This window comes from Gallus gallus, chromosome 6 (assembly GCF_016699485.2).
Source record: "Gallus gallus isolate bGalGal1 chromosome 6, bGalGal1.mat.broiler.GRCg7b, whole genome shotgun sequence".
In the NCBI taxonomy this organism is placed as follows: Eukaryota; Metazoa; Chordata; class Aves; order Galliformes; family Phasianidae; genus Gallus; species Gallus gallus.
The window spans coordinates 32,504,161-32,526,311 of record NC_052537.1 but is presented as its reverse complement, the minus strand read 5'-3'; the positions used below and the strand labels follow the sequence as shown (position 1 = coordinate 32,526,311).

At 42.3% G+C, this 22,151-nt stretch overlaps 1 protein-coding gene across 1 annotated transcript; it reads right to left on the bottom strand.

Moving 5' to 3' along the window:
• Positions 1–320: 320 nt before the first annotated feature.
• GPR26 (G protein-coupled receptor 26) lies at positions 321–20,743 on the bottom strand. The gene is made up of 3 exons (XM_421809.8): positions 19,968–20,743; positions 14,779–14,892; positions 321–7,733 (listed from the first exon to the last, which is right to left on the bottom strand). Exons 1-3 carry the CDS (start codon positions 20,633–20,635, stop codon positions 7,502–7,504), a joined length of 1,014 nt encoding a protein of 337 aa, XP_421809.5. The 5' UTR covers positions 20,636–20,743; the 3' UTR covers positions 321–7,501.
• Positions 20,744–22,151: the final 1,408 nt, after the last annotated feature.

The following is a 22,151-nucleotide window of genomic DNA, read 5'->3' as shown; positions in this document are numbered from 1 at the left end:
CTTCAGCTCAAATCACAGTCTAGAGATTGCAGGCAGAAGTCTGGGGATATTTGTGTCCATTTCAACGAGTTGTGTGTGTTCATGGTATCAAGGAAAGTTTAAGGACCAAAGGTATCACGACTAGATAAATGCATAATGTATTAAGGTTCGCTAATTATTTCCCCTTTGTGTTGCTCGTAAGCACAGTGAAGTAATATTCTGTTGCAGTCTACTTCATTGATTTCGACTTCAGCCGAATTTTGGAAATCAATGACTGGGTCAGATCATTGGCCATGGCTTTACAGGCTTTAACTTTTGCAACAACGAAATGAAACAGACTGTTTAAAATGTAAAGTTTTATATAAAAAAATAGCTCACACGAAGTCATTTAATCATAATCACATTTCATTACCAGTAAATATAACAAAAATCACAATATACATATATAGTACGTATTTATTTATATGTTACTTTGTATTAACCATTAACTTTATGTAATAAAAATATATTACAACATTTGATATGTATTCACAAAGCACAAGCCATTGTAAACAGAATAGGCAGCACAGGCCCCTTATTCAAAAATCTGAAGTCAGGATTAAAATTTATTGTCCTGTATTCCTTTCAACTGTGTTAATACAACAGACTTTATGTTTCTGTCCTTACATGACAGAATGCATCTCTCTGAAATATACATTGGGAATTGATAACAGTTTAGCTTGCTTGGGACTTCAAAGTTCCATGGTCCATTTTAACCCATGGAACTCTTGAGCATCTTATTGTTACATGTTGGTCTGTGCATCACTCTACCCATGCTTTCATATTGCCTTTTTTTCCCCCGTATAAATAGCCCCATAAATTACAACTCATTGTTATACAAAAAAATAAAATAAAATGAAATGCAATAAATTATAATAATATAGTTGAAACATGCTCTACCTACAGCATTTATTGTTAATGCTATTTCAGAACTATCCTGCAGACTGACTAGGTGCTAAGAAATAGGAAACCATTTATTTTTGATATCTCAAAACAAACCAAAAAGGTTTAAAATACACAGGTCAGACCATTTTAAATGTCTTATCCTATGGATGGTCCTTACACATCCAAGGAACCCCACTGTCCTTATCGCAAGGGTTTGTAAAGAAAGTCCCTTTTAACTTTTTTTTTTTTTTTTTTAAGCAAATAATCATCTGATAATGTTATCTAGAGGAAAAGATTGAACTGCATCTATTAAGACTGATAATGCATCACTTTCCTGCAAGAATTCAGAACGGAATGATTAATGACTGCCAAATATATGAGATTTTTTAATCCTAAAATGACGTGAAGAACATAAAAAAATATGAAAAAATTCAAGGTTTACAAAAATGCTCTGTGTAGAAATAAAGGTCAATCAAGGCACCTTTTAGTTATCTATTTCTGTTTTCCAAGGCAATTTGTGATAATGGTTTTTCAAACGTTATTATCTATCTGGGAAGCCCTATAGCTTCTATTATAAATGACCCATCACACCCTGTGGCTGATGCAGGTAGGATTTTATGATCAGAGAGGCAATGTAAACCACTTTAAATCCAATTTAGTTGTTTTTTTAATTGTGTTCCAGGACTCAAGATCGAATAGGTGCAAAATGACTGAATAGGACTATCCGTGGTGGCCAACAAGGAGAGGGACACAGCCACGTTTGCACACTGGATCACACTGTGTTCCCACTGGCGTCCCGCTAGGATGCACTGGCACTACATTTGAAAGCATTTGTTTCCCTCTTCCTTAGGAGAACGATCTTGCTGGATCAGATCCCAGGAGGATGGAGGCTCTCCGTTTCCTTTTTTGCTATTTCTGCAATCTAAAAACAGGTTTGTTTCAAAGCTGTAATTTTATAACTACAGTGATGAGAAAAGTTTCCCAGCTTTCAGTAAGCTCCAAATGGAGATTCTTTTCCTAACATATCTTTGAGGATTGTTAATCAGCCGTGTGGACTCAGGCCTTTGGGAATGTTGTAACCACGTAGGATCTTCTTCAACAAAACAAACGTATTTTGCTATATAATTATCACACGTGCACGCTGTCATACAGCAGATACATTTGCTTCTCAACACGCAAAGTTCTGAATTGCACTTACAGTCTAAAGGGCTAACCATCTCCATTATAAATATAGACATATATAGGAAACCATAGCATCTCGTTCATTAGATCAGCATCATATGCTTAAAACCCAACAATTCTAAATACATATTTACATGATACACATCAGGACTACAGGTAAGAAGTAGACATTTTACAAACACTGCAGCAGCTCTTATCTCCGTGTAAACTTTTATACCTCCTAACAAGGACAGCTGTCTGTTTGAGAAGGATGGTTTTCATAGAGAAACTTCATCCATCAGAGATTCTGAGATATAATAAGTGCTCTGAATTAAAGCGTAAAATGCAAATTAAAAAATATAATAATAAATTTAAGGCTAAAATGTTATTGTCTCACCTGTTCAGGCTCGAGTAGCTTATATAGTCCCTGAATCTACAAACAAGGAAGCCTATGTTTAGAGCTAACTACCCAGGGCCTCCTAAAGCAAACACCATAGGATCCACCGATCTAACTGAGCTTTCTGTGCTGAACATGGTGTGCAGTAATGTACTGAGATTATTAGGGCCAAGTAGCAACAACCTGACATAGGCGTGAAGTCTCTGGTGTTGAACATAAGTTTCATTTAATCAGAAGAAGATGAGGGAGATGATAGTCCTGGGAGCAGTAGAAAGTGAGCAATTTCCAATGGGATGTTTCAAAGCATTCACTGCACATTGGACTGGGCAAGATGCTTAGGGACTGCAGAGCCTTTCTTTAGTATTAAGAGGTGGTGAAGGAACTATGAGAATTTAGACAACTAAATCAAGAAAAAGCTTTCTTCACACAAATGACCTGAGCCTCCGGGGCTTTAAGAATTAGGCTGTCTGCCTCCCTGAGCAAGACTTACCCAGGTGGAGCTGGATTCAGGCCATCAGTGTGAGGCTTTCCCACACATCCCACCTGAAAACTATTTAAGCCTTCCCAAGCCAGCAAGTATTTTTCCATGGAGACTGTGCTGTTTGGGGAGACTTGGATTCCTCCATGACAGCTACTGAGCCTTGAGAGAAACGCTGTCTTTGGGGTAAGTGGATGGCTGAGAGATCTGGCATGCTCCTGGTTTGGAAGAAAGTTATTAGGGAAATGACCACTACAGCCACAGTAACACTCATTGCTGCAACAGAGTAAGGATAAGAGTTCCCAAACTTTCTGGCCCCAAGCCTCTCAATCATATTTTTGACCCAATTTGGTAACCTCTGAAGTTGTACTGATGCAGCTGTTTTTGATGCAGCCCAATTAATTTCTAGGAAGGCTTTATTTTTGATGTGGACTGGTATCTTAAAAGTTGATGTTGTAAGAAGTATGGCTTGGGGCCATCAAAAACATAGTTTTGAGGATCTTTTACCCTCAAAAGGGGTAACAATGGGGATAGACCTCACTTACAGATGGGTCTTGCAGCTGCCTAACACTGCATGTGGGTGCTTACACTCACAAGGAACTCAATAAATCCTGTTTACATCTTGCCATATGTAAATACATTTGAAGACATGGCCTTACACATCTAGAAGTCAGATGTATAAAACCTGGATATAGTTATCTAATGGGACTGAATCATCAACTGAAACAATAGCTATATTTATTTACGTCTGGAGGTGGATTTGGTACTGCTTATTTACTCAATAAACTCATTTCATTCTCTTATGCATTCTGCCGAAAGGAATTACCTAAATCTTCACATCCAAACTGGATTAAAAATGTAATACAAAATGGTGTTCACAGCTATGGCTCTGACATAATATAAATAATATATGGTTGTAAAATGAGTGCCAGGAAAAGCTCAGGACCTGCAAAATGGCATACTGGGTTAAATACTTTTAATTGTCTGCCAATGTTCTGCCTGCCAAACTTACAAGATAGGAAGAAAATGTTAATTGAACATGCATGTGAGGAATAGATATTGCATACGAATTGCAGATACCACCAAACAGACAACTGCATATTGCTTAAGCAGCTGCACAAGCTTTGCACATGCAGTTCCATATTTTGGGCACATCGTAGCTGTAATTTACAACATTATTCAAAAACATTTAAATAACAAATGGAAAACCCACCCCTCACACACACACCCTCTCATGGGCGTTTGACAAGAGAGCAGTTCCGACTGACGAGCAGAGATAATGAAGTATTGAGCATTATGTTTGCCATCGTTATTCTAACTCACTGGAGTGAAAGTGTTGTATAGTACATATAAAACTCAGCAGACACATTAGTCATAGCTACATTCATCACTTAGACATACATTTCAGAAAATTTTGCTGGTTGCCTATAAGAACTCAGCTGAATAGCTAGCACTTAACGAGCCACAGTATCATATTTCTATCTCTTATAAAATGTCATCCGGAAATGTTAGGGTATTATTTTTATTTGTATATGGAGTCAGTTTGTCAAGCGCCAGCATGCACAGCTCCCGCTTGCTTCAGATGGTAGAAATATGACAATGTGTCAGAGATCTGATGTAAGTGAGGGGAAATTATGTTTATTCTCTGCTATGAGATTAATTCTGGAAGAAAGGCACAATGAAAGAAAGACAAAGCTTTAAACGCATACAAGGGGAGAGATTTATTGCTCATGGTGACACATAAATCAACCAAGGACTGACTGTGATACACAGTCTGATGCTATATTCTTCTCCACCTTTTACCAGTCATTCTAACAACAGCTTTTTTTTTTCTGGGAAATTATTTTTCTCTATTGGAATAATGGATTGAAAATGTGAAAACCATTTGGGGCTAGGTTTATCAACATGCAAAGGTCCCATTGACTAGGCAGTAACCCAGTGTTTAAACTGACAGTGCTTATGGACTTCAACCATCATCCCGTTCTAATTTGCTTACATAGAAAGGGTCTTAGTCAAATACATAACATCTTGGTATGATGCATTTTACCTTTTTAAGCTCACTAATAATCACAGAATCAGAGAATGGCTTGGGTGGGAAGGGACCTCATGCATTCCCACCAACCTCCATTTAATACTAGACCAGGCTGCCTAGGCCCCCATCCAACCTGGCCTTGAACACATCCAGGGACAGGGCATCCACAACCTCTCTGGGCAGCTGTTCCAGCACCTCACCACTCCCATAGTAAAGAACCTTCCCCTGACATCCAATCTAAGTCTTACTTCAACTTAAAACGATTCCCCCTTGTCCTGCTGTTATCTACTCTTTGAAAGACTTGACTCCCCTCCTATTTGTAGGCTCCCTTTAGGTACTGGAAGGCTGCAATGAGGTCACCCCGCAGCCTTCTCTTCTCCAGGCTGAACAAGCCCAGCTCCCTCAGCCTGTCTTCATAGTGGGTGCACTCAGCCCTCTGATCATCTTTGCGTCCTTCCTCTGGACCCTCTCCAACAGCATTGTAATATCCTTTCAGGATACAACGAAGTCATCCACACAACTTGAATTTTGTAAGAAACAAGTATCAAACGGGGTCTTTTTACTGATTGCACCTGAGAAAATTACATTAAGCCTAACAAGTCCAATGGTTAAGATGAGGTAGACAATGTAACATGACGAATGGCTAACCCTGAACACAGTGTTGGCAAAACTTAGATCCCATGACTATATTTGTGTATGTATTTTACTTCATTTATCCTGTGGTTTTATAACTAAACTGGATAGCTAAGCTGAAGATTTTTATTTACATGGCTGTTACTGATCTTCATTCTATTAAATCTTGCATTTACAAAGCAGGTGGCGATGAGATTAACATTAGATTATCATTTTCCTTGCAGCTGTGATATCATGCCAGGGAGTGGGGCTAAGGCGAGGCTCTGCACACCAGCACCTGAGCTATTACCCCAAATACGTTGACTTTGGGGTTCACCAAGTTACCTATCCAGGTTTTGAATTGATGGCAATTGTTGTTGTCATAATCTCTGTTGTGTTAGAGGACAAATATTCAGGGTGGAACCTGTAAAACAGAGTATGCCGCGGTTTGCAAAGTGACTGATATTGGTTACTTATCATAAATGAAGCAGAATATACTAATTTAGCTTCTTCATCTTGTATCTTCCAAGCAAAGGAAAGGTCTTTTGCAGAGCTATAGATGCCATCCAGTGCCCTTTGCTTGGAGGACACAAGAAGTGGCAGCTAAAAAGTAATTCCATCAATATGATTCTGATTTCCGTATTTACAGCTGGAATATAAGGAAGAATAGATGTTAACGGAGCCAGCAATGTCAGCTGCTATATAAACTGCCACTGCATGCATGGAACCTGATAAGCCAAGACTATTCATAATCTGTGGTGTATTTGCTGTTTCACCTTTACCAACTATCATCTGTGGATTTATGGCCACCGAACAGAAGGTTTCTTGACCTAGTAAGTAAAAATTTCTTATGTTATCTTACCTTTGCCTTGTGGACTTTGCTGGAGACAAATGGTTACAGAGTTAAGGTCAGAGCTGGTTGCAAGTCTTTTGGCAATCAAAGTATAAATGTCAAACCTTTGAAACCAATAGGTCTTTACCAGAAAATAATTTCAAGAGATTATGAGGAAGACACATTTTCTGGATGCAAGTTGTTTTATGAACTATTACTAAAATCATAGCAGTGTCAACCAATTAATTATTATTGATTTCTTGATTTTTGCGGCTTTGGGACAAATTCCATCTCTTTATAATTCAGAAATCCTAAAAAGGGGGGTTGAGGGTAGGCAGGAGGCATCCTAACCTTTCCATCCTATCTATCTACCTTTTTTTTTTTTTTTAAACTATTTTAAAATTTAATGGAGAGGAAAATAATAGAATTTTGAGAAAGTTACTTAGAAGACACATCAGAATCCAGGATGTAGTGTACTAGTAAAGTAATTTTCCTTCCACTCAGTTCAACAGAATTGTTCAAATGAGATGTACTAGATGAGATTGAAAGCTATACTGGGCACTGTACGAGTGCCCAGGTGAAGATTTTGCTGTTAAGATTTTCCTATTGAGATCTTTTCTATAGGGTACCTGCTGAAGCAACCAGGTTGAGGTTGTTTTGTAAAGCTGGCAGATCCATCAGAGAGACTCCGATCTGCAGCCATTGAAGAGCATAGCACAGATATCTCTGTGTGGCTTTCTTTTTAAATAATCTCACTATTGCACCTTTCTGCTCCTGCTAATCTCATGAGCCCTTCCACCAAGGAGCAGCTTTTCACTCTATGCATAACTGCTGATGGAAATCAATGGGAGATTGGTCTTGGCGAAGTCTGCAGGCCCACGCACCAATAGCACGCTGCTGTTGGAGAGAGGACGCTCAAAGCAGCCTCCCATGGGTGTACGAGGGCTGTGGGAGGGTCACAGCCCCTGTGACCATCTCCCGAAGCCTTGACAGCTGAGGATAGCTACTAGGGATAGGCCAGTTACTGTTGTTTCTCATATATCATTTAATGCTTCTGGAAGATCCCATACCCACGAGGAAGGTTCCTCATTCATTCAGCTGCAATATATTTCGATTGTGCGACTCACTCGTGAGGGCAGAGGAGTTGATGGAGCTCCTTTTGAGGATCTTGTTTATGATGTCCTTCCATGTCTTCTTGTACTGATTCCGTAGCAAAGAGTACACAAAAGGGTCTGAAACAACTTTGCTGTAAGCTAAGCACTTGGAGATAATTCCCCAGTGGGAGTTGATGGGGATCGTAGAGGATAATTCAACAAGTCTGTGGGAAGAGGAAGGTTGAAAGAGTTGAGTATCCCAGCAGCACAATGAGAAGTCAATGATGCACCCCTCCCCAAATTCCTGGGCACTTGCAAGAAAACAAAAGGGTGGAAAAAAAGCCATACTCATGAAAATGTGGATGTACACATTTCTGTGACTCTGCAACACTAAGTTTGGGGTCTGTTCCCCTGCAATGGGATTACACAGATCCTATTGGGACGTCTTGAACTGTAAACTTCAAGGCATCCTTCACTTTGTATATTTGAATGTACACTTAATGAAACCAGAATTCAGCCTTGGATATGTTACTTCCTGTAAGGTTCTTCATATCTTTGCCTCAAATCTGTTGGTCAATTGTATGCAAAGTACAATAGGTCCAGCAGAATGAGGCAAACTCAAGAAGAGTCTCTTTATCTGTTATTGCAAGACACCTCTGGAGACTAACAGTTGAGTCCAACTCTTTTTGTAAAGCTGGATTTTGAACTCCTCTTGATGACTCAAGCGAGTGAGACTGTTGATAAAGTGTCAGTGTACTCTGTATATAGTACAGTAATCTTGCCCTGATTATTTTTTTCTCTGTAGTGGATGCTGTGTTTGGGATCATAAATGCTCCGAGGTAAACAGATTAACACTCCCCAGAAATTTTTCTGCTTGTGGAAAATGTCCACAAGTAGACACTGCATGAGATATCCCCAACCATTATGGTTTTATTCTCTACCAAAATTTGTGCACACAATGAGTGTTACTTTCTCTGATTACTCCAGGGTTTTCAGTCCTAGTAAGATCTCTTGTTAGAAAGCAAAGTTTCGTAGTTGATATTTCTTTTCTCTTTGCTGTTGTTGTTATTTAGTGTTTTTGTTGTGTAATTTTTTTCTAGTAGTGCATGCCATGAGATCGTGTTTTTAGCAGCTGAAGCTCATCATAGACTTGATAGAACTCTAAAGGATATGGAGTATAACTTTCCCCAAGAACATTTCCTGATGACTTTCATGCTTAACTGCACCATTTAATCCATCGTGCACACCACATTTAACAGCAAATATTGTAATATATATATTTCTGTGTAGCCCGTCATAATTTCCCAACTACTGTTGCAAAAAACACTGAGTTCCAAAGTCTGAGATTGAGACACCATCAATGCGTGGTTTAGTGGGAGTCGTATCTCCCTGCTGTTATAACTAAAAATCCAACATCTGGTCCAAAGGCATCCTTCAAGGTCCACTCTGGAGTATCTGTGAAACCATCCTGCGGTGCTACATAGCATTTATAAAAAGTCCAAGTCCTTGAGTCTGCTGCATTTGAATTGTCTGACTGGGTTATAGGTGAAGCACACAAGGAAGGAAAATTATTCATTAAGAGATGGCACCATTAATCCTAACTTTTAAAAGTGGTCAGTTTGAAGCCCAAACATACTACTGCAATAAATCTGGCCCAGAAAAAAAATTAAGCTATTGGGAAGGGAGGGAGGGAGAGAAGAGCTTTATATGCTCCTCACACCCCAGCACAGACCATTCACTTTGTTCTGATACCTCCAGTGTTTTTGACAGTGCGATATTGATAACTCCACGAGGTTTTCTTTTCCCTTGTCTTTGAGCAACACTGAAGGGCAGCACTGTTCAATATGTCTCTACAGCTGTTGAGAAACTATTGATTTTTCTAGAGAAGGATGATTCCAAAGGGCATGTGTGCAGCTAGAGAGCCCCACTATGTGATAGCAAATGAGATCTTTGCTGACAACTATCTTCAGACTAGGTGCTTTTAAACCTGCCTGGAAAAATCTTCCACTGCTAACCTTTCTACAGACAAAGGGCCATTTCCAAGGAGCATTCTCAAGTGTGATTCCTACAACACCAACGCTGCTAGCATTCCAAGCGGTTTAGAAATAAGGATTTCCTCAGCCATTTTGTTTGCATTCCATAAAGTTTCCCTGCATTTTGTTGTTTAAAATAGCACTGGCAGATGGCATGGTCTAGTCATTGGAGCATGAAAGTGGGGCTGAGGAGCCTGAATTTGGTATAGTTTGGCAGTATGGCTTGAAACATCCCAGTGCTTAAGTGTGCTTGGATAGCTACCTCTCTAAGATCTACTTCTGCTTTTGCACTTTCTTTCTTACAAGAGCCTCTTTGTCATTTTGAAATGGTTTCTGAGCATCTCTTTGGCATCAATTTGCATATACTGCAACAGCACGCAGTGCAAGCCTAAGCTGTATTAAATGAATAATTTCATGGAATCTTGACATAAAAGGAACTAGCTGAAGTTTTACAATTCATGTTGTATGCTCTTAATTTCACTGTCAAATAATTAAGTATTAGTCACTGATAACCACCATGTTTCAGAGAGAAATATCATTCTGTCACAAATATAATCTTTACATTAATATGTCCTATTATCAAAGAACAAATTATTTTCAGGTTCTTTATATATTTACTGAGCTCAATGGCCATTTCAGAAATGTTCTGCATTCGTGTGCTGTTCTCCAGGGAGATAATTCATGCTTCAGTGGAGACAAGGGCTGAAAGTATTATGCATATGAAAAGAGGAATGCCCAGTTCCTACTGGGGTTATGGGCTCAGAGGCATGTAAGGCACTGGAGTTGACCAGGCTATGTTATGGGAAAATGCTTGAGAATTTGGCTCAGCTCATCACTGTGAGCTTCTCTGAGTTCCCAAAGAACTGCCATCATTTTCCTCTCCTTTCATCTTGCCTAAGTCAATGCCATTCTTCCAACCTCTCCTTCTAACTTGTGGTTGATATCGTTTTCACAAAGCAGCATCCAAAGTCAAACACAATTACCTTCTACTCTAGCTGCTGGAGGTCTGGTCTGATCTATTCTGTCATGTAAGAAAATGTAGCTATGACAGTCATGTAAATATGTTCTAAAATGATATTTGAATATTTGGATATTAATCTTCTACTGAGTCATATTTACTCTGTAATCTACCATGAGCCATCCTTCTTCACATACTTAATGACTTCTCTGCATTTAAAATTTTATTGTCTTGAATTTAATGTGGTTGATTTACTTTGGTCAAATGTTTTACAGATACTGAGTTTGATTAAGTTTAATTAAGTGCAGTGGATGCCTAGAATGATCAAGGTATAATAAATTTGTGTCTGCACCTCTGTCACCCAGCCCTATGAGCCGTTAACAATCTCCATTTAGAGCACATCACATGGACACGGCAGGGTTGTAAGTCTAGGCTTACTAATTCTGCCTTCAGTGACTGACCAATTAAAAAGCCAACAGTTTTGTCAACAGAATCTATGATATTTTCTTCAATTATTTCCTTGTGTCCTTGACATTTAAAGATCTTGGCATTTTTGTGTATTATTTTTGACATTTGCGGATACATAGCAACAAACAAGTGTGGATAAACCCCAAGATACGCAATTCCATTTGATGTAGAAACAATTAAATGTCTTCAAGTCGTTCAAGCAACCTTACTGCCTTTGAAAGAGGGTTTTGTTTCTCATTAATGAGGGAAATTATATGCATAGCTTCAATTTTCATGAAACATTTCAGCCAGGAAGATGTTTTCAGTGAAGGTGCATTAATATTTCAGTGCTACCTGTAAATTAAATTCTACAGCATTGGCTACATAATTCCCTAACTTGCTTTCAGAGGCTGCTCTCCTACTCGCCTGATACTAAATTCCTGTATTTCAAAACTATAAACAGTTTTGCCATGATAATTTTTTTAATACCTTAGAAATGTAATTCTGTAGTGCACTTGGTGGCAAGTGGGAATCCAATCATTTTATTTCACTTTCAGAAGTAAACAAACAAGGATGTCACCTTGAAGAGTAAGACCTTGATCTCTTATGCAGATAACACAGAGTGAAAATGCTTTACATACATGTGCAGTTTATCATGTTAGTAAAATATGTTGTTGGACATATATAGGTCCATATGGGCAGCTAGTATAATGGGAGCATCTCTCCTGTGCATTGACTCCCCTTCAGAAATTAACAGGGCTATGGAGAAAACTCTGAATAGGCTAGAGAGCCTCAAACAAATGATTATGTCTTGTTCAGGGGTGAAACTGAGCAAGAATTTGGGAATTTGGACTGACTCTTAAAAGCTTATAATCCTAACAGTTCTGCTTGTTACTAACTCTGATTTTATTTATTTCTTTCACACAGGGCTTATAGTATCAGCACTTTACCTTGGTCTTTTCTCTTGTATTAATGAATAAGCTGAACATGATGATCAGTGTTCCCCCTTTTTTTCTGAGAAGAAGTACTTTTTTCATACTATCCTACAACCTGAACCTCCCCTGGCACAACATAAGGCTGTTACCTCTCTTCCTACCCCTGCACCTATGTCATATGGAGCTTTTGAGGGAGCCTAGAAAGCCTTCAAATATGTCAACCTAAGGTTGCTTAGGAAAACTGTGCACTCATATGAAGACGTGCAACATAGATCAGAACTCCTCTGTGAGTTTGCCTTTCTGCCCAAGCAGGATCTGTAGGCAGAGGGCAGACAACCAACACAAAAATGCATTTTGTTTGTCCCGTTCTCCAGAGATGTTACAAAAGAATTTCAGTCTTCCACCTCTTCTGCCATCCTCCTCCCTAACCCAAGCGCTTGGGACTGCATGCTTCTTTCTGATATTACTTCAGCATCTTTAATTTAGGGCCAATTTCCCCACAGATTGACAGCATTTACTGAACTGCATGAGCAAAGTTCTGTATTTGTCTGAAAAGTGTGGAGTTGGACATGAATATTAGAAAATAGTATGACTTCTTTTGATTTTCCTTATGAAGAAGCTTCCTGGAGAATACAGGTTTTCAATACTGTTTCCAATCGCATAATGATAAATATAGCAAAAGAAAAGATGTGTTGTAATAGCATTTTTCCAAACCAAGCAACCAGCTATACCTAGGAATATCCAACATACATCTGGTGCATGAAGACACTGAATCAAGAACAGAATTGTCTAGGTGTACTACTTAAGGTCAGCCACTGAACTAAATAAATGGGCATTTCCTTGACAAAAGGGGTGACTAAGCTGATCTTTACCCTGATGTAAGCTGAAAAAGACTGGTTGACACAGAGAGGCGTTTGTCCAACTGCAGCTCTAGGCATGGCTCCCTCCCTGGCTCGTGGTGTGCTGCAGACAACTGTTGGCTTTTGGTGTGGAAGCAGAAAGACATTATAGTGTAACCCAGTGCCTGCCTGTTCGGAGGCCTCAAATCATCAGCTAGTTTAGAGCACATTTAATGGAAATATTGTGCCAATTAGAGCCTGCTGTTCACATGGGAATGATACACTTTGTCAGCTATCTTCTGTTCACTGCCTTGAAAAGTGACTGATTGCCCCATCTTGTGCAGTGCAAAACGCTCTGGTTTTAGCCCAGAAAATAATACTTGCTAACATAATTAAGCTTCCTCATCCCCCTAGGTTTGACATCAGCCACATGCAGAAAGGATCCTCAAATATCCTTCCATATATCGTGGTGCAAAGCATCTCTGTGCCGTGGGCACCCTATGCCTCAACCCTTCTGTTCACCCCCTCCAGAAAAGCCATCAGTTCTTCATGGACTGAAGACTTGTGTGACTGTTTAGTGACCCTCGTAAGGACTGAAGCAGGTAGGTTGAGGATTTTTCTAACCTACCCCTCCTTTTTGTACTTCAGGATTAGGAGCACACAGATTGCCCCGGAGCTCAGTGGTAGCGGGGAGGTGGTGGCTGAATGCTGGGCTGAGCTGCAGGGAGCACAGTAGTGCTTCTGACAGCCCTGGTTCAAGTGCTTGGTGTCATCAGGGCTGAGCTGAGAGCTATTCAGTGCCTGTGATGATTTTCATTAGCTTCATACATCCAATATAAAATGAAATTTAACCACTTGAAGCAAGGCATACTCTAATATCTTATAGCCTGAGAGTCAAGGCTAAGTACCCATAATTATAAATCCTTTCATGCCCTGTCAGAGCACAGGGCATGGTCTCTTTGCCACTGTGAAGTCAAGGTGAAGAAAAATTTCATAATGCTGTGCAGATGTAGTCCCAACACTGTCACAAGTTATTAGCACAGATCAATTAGCTATTATTATCATGAACATAAAATTAATGTGGCATGCAGGGTTTCCTTTCTAACAAGAGACTACGAGACTGCTTGTTAATTGTTTTGTTAGAAACAGAAATTTGGGCTGTTGTACTGTGATGGAAAAAGGGTTTTTTCCATTGCCCACTTACACTGAGTCTTAATTCGGGTTTTTCAATGTGGGTTTTTTTTGGCAATTCTGAATTTGGCTGACATCAGCCCCAGTAATTTCTCTCCAATAATACTAGAATAGGTGATGCTTTAGGTATTATGTATCTTTTTCTTTCTCTGCTCCACATAGCAGTATTTCAGTTTTTCCTGAGTTTTAATAATGAGCACAAGTTGTAAATTTCCTTTCAACAACTTGATAACACTAACCCAGAAATACTCGCTTTTCAGTAATTTTGTTTCATAGGAGTACTTCTGTGTTTCCCACAGGAGCCATTTTCAGAAATAAGCTGCTAGATAAATAGGGACATCTGACCATAAATTGCAAGATTTTCTTTAGCTCTAAGCCAGACTAGCTTTGCTATTTGATGTTTATGACCAAGGACTCTGTCCAAGAAAGCTGCTGTCTAAATCCGTGGGCCATGTTCTCACCTCATCCGAGTCTTGTTCAATCAGAGTTCTCCATCCTGACCTATTCAGATTAGTGTCCCACGCTATGGGTTGGCTCACCCCCTGGGCCACTGAGGTAGTCTGAGCTGTAGGCAAGTTCTTGGTCTCTGAAAATAATCACATCCCCTGGCACCTGGGGACTGAACTCCTTAGTCCCTCCCATGCAACCCACCCATTGACTTGGATCACTGGATGGAGTTTGGCTCACAGACTACAGAGGGATTGGACTGGAAGTGCTGTGACATTCTACATAATGTGGTCGGCTCAGCAAATAGAATCTCTGGTAGGTGAAACGTAGCACAGAACTTTCATAGGGAGCTTGCATCACTTTCTGGTTCAGTGCCCTGCTTTTCTGACCGTTTTTTCACAGCATAGGTTCCTGCTTACCTTGTGATAACGTAAGGTGCAAAACAAAGTATAAAGGTGCCAATGAAGGTACTTATTTTCTTTGTTGCTCGTTGCCTCCGTCTCTTCTGCTCTTCTAGACAACGCTCTCTTACGCTGCGTGACATTCAACACAAACAAGAACATGAATCATAATATCAGGTAGCAAACTTTAACAGCTATACTTCTGGAGTAATTGAAATCAATTCTTCCAGTACGTGCTGCTTTCACACAACCCGATAACCAACGCATTGCATTTCCTCAGGAGTACAGTGAGTATCAAGGCTTTACATGATCTTACCTTCCAAAACCAATTACTGAGAAATGCATGTATGTACACTTACATGCACGTGCACCCCATTATGTCGATTTATTTATGGACAGGCTGGTGGCATTCAGCCTTGAATCCAGTGGCATCTCCTTTCTAAATCACTGCAAGCTGTATTTGAGTTTTCCTCATGATATTCAAAGGTTTACAAAATAGTAGAGTGGGATAGGCAGCATCCTACTTCCATAGGAAAGGCAATTCAAACAACCATATCATGAATAGGAGAAACTGCCCAGCAAGGTAAGAAATAAAGCACAATGAAATCATAACAGGAAAAATATCCTCTTAATGGCCAGCCCAACGCTGGAGCAATCATTACATCCAGTAGCTGTGAACGGTGCAGCCATAAATCTCACAACAGCTGGTGCACATGTTGAGCACTTTGCAAAGCCAGGAACTAGACAACAAATCTGAAAAACCGAGGTGTTCTGACTCTGAGGCTCAAACCAGCCTTATTTCTGACCAGACACCAATTAGTTGTGTCCTGATTTTTCCACCCTCCTCTACCTGCTTGTGCAGCTTCTGTGCTGGCTGGGTGAAGCCCGGGCACGTGTCTGTAGTTCTCCAGGTGTTTCTGTGGGATTGGAAGCACAGGTTGTACCTCCCTGAGCCATCTGCACCTGAACTGGTGAATCTGCCAACATACTCCCTTTGGGAAAGGATGAAAGCAAAGCCAGGCTGCCCGTCCAAATCCATCTCTAGGCAAGTAGCAGTGTTGCTGCCTGTGGGCTCATTGCGCGTGTCCTGTGGCAAAGTAACCTTGTGTCTTGGGCGAAGCCAGTGGTCTGGCCCATGCACTGCATGTTACAACAGCTTGGAGCTTGTCTCCCTCTGGTTTCATTGTACATTTGTAATTGAAGACTCATTGCCAGGTTCCATGCTTGCATATGTTAATAGCTGTGTGGTTTATGATCACACTGTGCATTGTTTGCTGTAACTGTCTGATCAATGTCTAAGCACATCTTGTGTCCTGAGGATCTCAAGGTGCTTGGTGCTATCTGTGTCAGGCAGTTCTAATGCTACCTTTCAATTGGGCTAAAAAAACCCTGTTTCATTATTTCCTTTTTATTTACTCTCATTCATCCAGTTCCCAGAGCAGCTGCCATGATGGAAAAGTGAACAAAAGAAATAACAAATTGCCTTGCTCTTAAAGAATATGCCTAAGTAGAACTAAAACGCATCTAACAGTGTTACGTGTTCTACATCTGAGTTATATGCAGCTCAAAATGACAGCTGAGCAGTAAAAAAAGAAATCCACCTGTTTGAGGGAACCTATGCTTCCAGTTCTGCAGTTGCTGAAGAACTTGGAGTACTTTTAGGTGCAAACAGAGGATCTCAGAGGTTCAGCAGCTTCACTTAAGGCCTGCACTGAGACTCATAATATCCCGAGCACGTGTCAGTATAGGAAAAAAATATCCGAAGCCATTTCAATTAGGATGCTGTTAGGGTGGGGAGGGGTATTTTTTGTCTCCTATAGTTGCCTTTCTTATATCTCTCCACACATTAATTGGTCTACACAAAGCTGTTATTGAGTCCAGGAGCTCACGTGTGATGCGGGAAGTCCTGAAGGCTTTGGCTGATTTCTTTTGTTCAGCATTTCCAGATGGAGCTAGTAAATACCACATCACAAATGAAAGTATTTTATCTCGTTCCTTCATATAGATCGTGTGCTCAGATGGGTATTTTGCTTTTGTGCACTCCTTCATGCAGTTAGATAAGAACATAAACACGGGTTCCACGGGTGACACTGGTAATAGGACTGGATTGTTGACTAAGCTTTCATTCAAAGATTTTAATATCCTGGAAAATCTGAGATATATCCCTTTGAAGGTTTGGTATTTTAAACAAAGCTTATGAGATACTGAACCTTAAGATCCACTATCTTTAAGAGCTGGATACACTAAAAAGATAGTATAGATAATTTCGGCTGAGAAATACATGAGTTAAGCACTTAAGAGAATCCTTGCCCAAGACTCTCACAGTAACTCAGATAGCTCAGTCTAGGGAACAAAGTCAAGAGAAAGCAGTACCCAGTAAAAATGCCAAAGCTAATGTGAAAGGACATGTGCCCTAAACATTCACACGGCTCTGTGGGGTATTTAGAGGTTTCCTTCGTACTCATCTCAAATGATCTTCAGAAGATCACTTGTGTCTCCCCGAGTCACAGGTAATAAAGCCATCTGTCATAACGCCTGTCCCAGACCCCCCTGGCAGGTGGATTCTGAGTCACAAGGAGCAGAAAATTGTCTGTACACATTTCTCAGCGTTGAAAGCAGATCACACAAAAGCCAGGGGTAGGCTACAACTGCTAACTTTGGCCTCTCATGTATGTCCTCCTAGCGCCCATGTTACGCTGCTGGGTACTATCACAAACAGTAAACGTTCCCGTACATGTGCCACTTATATAACTCGATGCAGATCACTTTGTGAAGAGTCTAAGATCTGACCCTACAGCTGCTGCAGCTGTCACTGATAGGACAGCAGCACTGTAGGTTGGAATCAGCCATCGTTGCTGTAGTCCAGAGAAATAAACTCCCCTTTGCTAGAGAATGGCCTGATGTAAGAGCTGAATAGCAGCAACAGAGGTTACTGGCAGCAAAGTGCCTGTAGAACTCCATCTCCTCCAAAGAAGAGGTACGATACCCACAGCCCCATGAACCTGCTCTTCTATGAGACCATTAAGAAACGCAGGAATACCTTCTAGTTAACTCAGACAAGAAAAAATGCAGAGGAGGAGCATATCGTTGTGATTTCTGCCCTTTTTGCTAAGCTTTTCTGTACAATCCAGCCATACTTTAAGCATTAGGTGTAAGGATTGCTATTTCAAACGGCCCCAGCACGTCTACAGCACTGTCCTGTGAGTGGCCACAGCAGGAATTAAGAGCAACTGGGGTGCAGTTTAGCAATCCAGACAGTGCATGGGGTAGGAGGCTGTTTTTTCCTCTCTGTGACTTGGTGGATAAGGGAAGATTTATACATGTGTTTCTCAGAAGCAGGAACAGGACTCACCCAAAGCTCTGCTCCACATCTGTGGTCAAGACACGGATCAGACAGCTTAACTGGAGAATTTTAAGCAAACGTTTCTGTTCCTCTGACACAGCACTGTCCTGCCCTGATCCTCTCAGACTTCTTTGCCTCAGGCTAAGGAATCCCCGAGCTCTGACCTCGTTTTGAGGACAGCCACATGTGCTTCCTTCCACTCCTGCAGCTGGCTGCAATACAAGAGATGCTGCTTGCCTCCAGCCTGCAGATAATGGCAAGGTGGGATGCTGCTATGGGACAAGCCCCCTCATCTGCTCATGGCTTTCCTCTCTTCTTCCCCATATGAGACACCTGCCTGCACTGCCTGCTGCCAGCACCTTGCTGAAAGACACTTCTCTTCCCTTCAGTGTGAACTTACAGACTCAGTCTCTGACAGTCTCCCAGTCAGCATCCTTCACAGGTGCTCCATCACCCTCCATAGCCAAATCATCTTCTCCCCCTTTCTCCAGGTGAGTCCATTGGAGCCTTCCCTTCCCAATCACCTGCTCCAGTCACACTCCTCCTCTAAGCGAAACTCTCAGCAAACTGGGCCCATTTCCTCCCACGCTACAACCAGCACCCCTGCTTTCATAGAACCATAGAATTACAGGCTCATTAAGGTTGGAAAAGACCACTAAGATAACCAAGTCCAACCATTACCACCATGCTCACTGAACCACATCCCATGTTTCCCCTGCCCATAGCTCACTCTCTGTCTTTCCCATCTTGTCCCAGTCCCAGCTGGTCCTTAACCTATCTGCCTCAGCTCATCAGAGCCTCCAAGCCCAGAGCTTACTGTGGTCCGTCAGCCACTCCATCCCATTGCATCCTGCCTTAGCTTTGAGGATTGATTTCTAATTTCCCTTTTCCCAGACAGATTGCTCTGTCTTGTCCTGCTGCTGCCTTCTCACCGGCCCCAAGTCCCAGGGCTTCCATCCAGCAAAGCTTTCCGTCCTCCAGCTGTACAGCTCTGCACCCCTTAATAATCAGGAAAAGGTCTCTCCCACTCTCCCTTCCCCAGCCAAATCTGCTTCCCTTGCAGACCCAGATATGTCCTATTTATGCAAGATTTATAGCCTGCGCATCATCTCTGACAGGACTCTTGCACAGCTTCCCGACACACATCCATGCCTGCTTGGTGCTTGCCATTCTTCTCCCAGCCCCTGGAGACTTTTCTCCTAACAATTCTCTCGCTTAAGGACTCTCATTAGCAATGAGCTTTCTACATCCCTCACTTGTCATATCAACTTTGCTACTGAAGTCTCTCGGTGGGATTTAAATACAGGCATTCAAGCATACATATTTAGCAGATGTTATTCCCTTACGATGCTGCCTTTGGGAAAGACAAAAGTTACAGAGAGCACAGCAACATGGACACAGCTGGAGGAGCAGCAAGCACCCCAGCTCCCATTCCCTCTCAGCTCTGAGCCAGGGACATGTGCTCCCTCTCAGCAAGAATCAGTGTTTTGGGCTGACAGTGCTAATATCTGTGAATCTATCAATAGCTAAATCCACCTTCTGAGAGAAAGAGCAGTAGCCTGATCACTGTCTCAGAGGGAAATGCATGCTCAGCCAAAGCTGCTTGTTTCTTTGCTCTCCCTCCCAAAACAAGCTCCTAAGAAAGAAGACTTGCTTCTGCAGCTGGAAAAGAAAAAAAAACAACACAAACACAAGTACAAAGCAACGTGCAGAACAGACACCAGCAGGAAGGATGCTTGTTTTCTCCCCCTCCCGATCCCTCCCTGCTGTGACACTGCTCAGACTGCATTTAACACAACACTAAGCCCCCTCCTCGCTTCCTCTGCAGCCAGTATTTTCTCTCGCTGAGCACACAGGCACCTACCTGGGATGGATGTCCACAAGCAGTACCAGGGTCTGCATAGTGATCACGTCAATCCGCTTACAGTGGAACCGTGCCACCTTCAGCACTTTGAGATAAGTGAAACACAGGACTATAAGGGAGAGGAGGAAGCTGAGGGTGTGAAAGACCCCAGTGAAAATCACAAACTGTGTCCTATCCTCTGGTCTCTTGTTGTACAGGGTGCAGGAGGCATAGAGGTGATGGAAACCCACCCAGGAGAGAGACGCTGCCACTATGGGGAATGACACGGAGTGTAACCACGTGTAGCTCAGGATGAGAGCAGCATCTCTGTACCTCATCTTGGAGTGGTAACTTAGAGGGAAGACCACGGCAATCCACCTGTCAATGCTCAACGCTGCCATGCTCAACATGGAGTTCGTGGTGAGGAAAGTCTCCAGGAAGCCCACAACGTGGCAGATCTGATCTCCTCCCGGTTGCCTCTTGTAAATGATCCCAGCCAGGGTCAGGGGCATGCTGGAGACGGTCATCAACAGGTTGCAGAAGGTGAGGTTGAGGATGAACAATCCCGGGACCTGCTTGCGGATGTCGGCGCTGTACAAGAAGCACATCAGCACCAGCACGTTGGCCAGCAGGGCCACGAGCATCAGCACCACCACCACGAAAGCCAGGATCACCTCCCAGATGCTCATGGTGCATCCAGTCACAGGAGGGACATCTCCGAGTGCCCGAGGACCATGGCGCGAGGCGCTCTCCCCTCGCCCTCCTTCCCAGCCTGCTCGCACTCTCGCATGCCCTCCGTATTTTTAGAAGAGCTGCCGTTTTTTTTCTCCAACCTCCCCCTCCTTGCTGCTCCTTTCCACGTCAACGCTCTCCGAGACGTGCACAAAAGCACTGGGAATGCCCATCAAACTGCGAGGAGGGCTTTAAAAATATCAGCAGGACTGAACCACTGTCTCCATTCGGTCCATCCGAAGGCGAGCAGGTTATTCTGAGAAACTGCACCCCTGAGATCCCTAATTATCAGCCCAAAGCTTGCAAGCAATTCACTGAGCGAATAGCACTCTCTTTCTCTCTCGCTTTCTCTCTCTCTTGCTCTCCCCTCCCCTCTCCTCCAACCCTCACTCCCTTCCAGGCTGAATGTAACCTGCTTTTTATGATCACAGATAAAAACCCCATTAATGGATTAAAGCATGCACACTGCTGGTGATTCGCAAATGTGATTATGTCATTCCCACTCCACAACCCCTCCCCTTCTCCTTGCAATTGTGAACAGACTTTCCTCAAGAGAAACCCCATGCTTTTATTTAATTGATTTAGCCATTAATTTGCAAACAGCCATGTAACCGAATTCCTGCACTACGCTGAGTTTCCTGCATTTCAGTGCATCACTTTCACAGTTGCTGCCTGCTCTCTGCTAGGGCAGGGGAATTCTTTCCTGTGCTTGGAAAGATGGAGAAAATGGATGTATTCTGCTACTTCTCTGAAGCTGTCATTAGGCTACCAGAACAATTTAGAGTCCTCTGCCTCCAACCACAATACGTAGGAGGAAAACAATTGCCCTCCTTCCTTTGAAAGTAGGGAAACCAGAACCCCAAGTGCCTCAGAGACTTGCCTGAGGTCACAGTACGGGTGAGAGGCATAGGCAGAAAGTCTCACAGCTCGCCCCACTTTCACAGCCCATGTTTCCCCCAGTTACCCTTCCTTCTTGCAGAGTGAGCACCACAACCACGAAGGGGCTTGGCGGAAGCAAGCAGGGCTGAGTCTGCATTGCATTTAATCAGATGTTACAATTAAGTTTGTTTCAAAGGACGGAGTGGGAACAGTTTTCCGATTGCCTTTGCTGTCACTTTAAAACCACTTTAACCGGGAATGCTAACAGATTGCAAGCAATCAGGACAGCTTTCTCATCAAGGCAGCCAAGCTTTAATCCCTGTACAATGAGGAGGGAAAAGATAGCCCGCAGCAACACAGTTATTGTGGCTTGGTAAGTGCCTCGGCACACGTGCGAGAACTGGATGCTGAGGTGGATTGTTCCTCTGTGCTTGCAGCAAGCACTTGCCAGAGCCGTGCACGCTTGATTTACAGCAGCTCTTCCTTGCAGACACTCACTTGCTCAGCGGTGGAGCTGACACCGCACACAGCGTCGGCACTTTGCACATTGTAGGAAGGCCCCTTTGCTTCCACTCAGCTATTTCTGCTGGCGAT

What these genes read in the sequence shown, in the direction of transcription:
- GPR26 (XM_421809.8), bottom strand. Translation starts at nt 20,635, where the DNA reads ATGAGCATCTGGGAGGTGATCCTGGCTTTCGTGGTGGTGGTGCTGATG. An exon ending in CTTGTGGACATCCATCCCAG is followed by an intron (nt 14,893 to 19,967) that starts GTAGGTGCCTGT and finishes AATGTCACGCAG; the next exon opens with CGTAAGAGAGCGTTGTCTAG. An exon ending in GCACCTTACGTTATCACAAG is followed by an intron (nt 7,734 to 14,778) that starts GTAAGCAGGAAC and finishes CTCTTCCCACAG; the next exon opens with ACTTGTTGAATTATCCTCTA.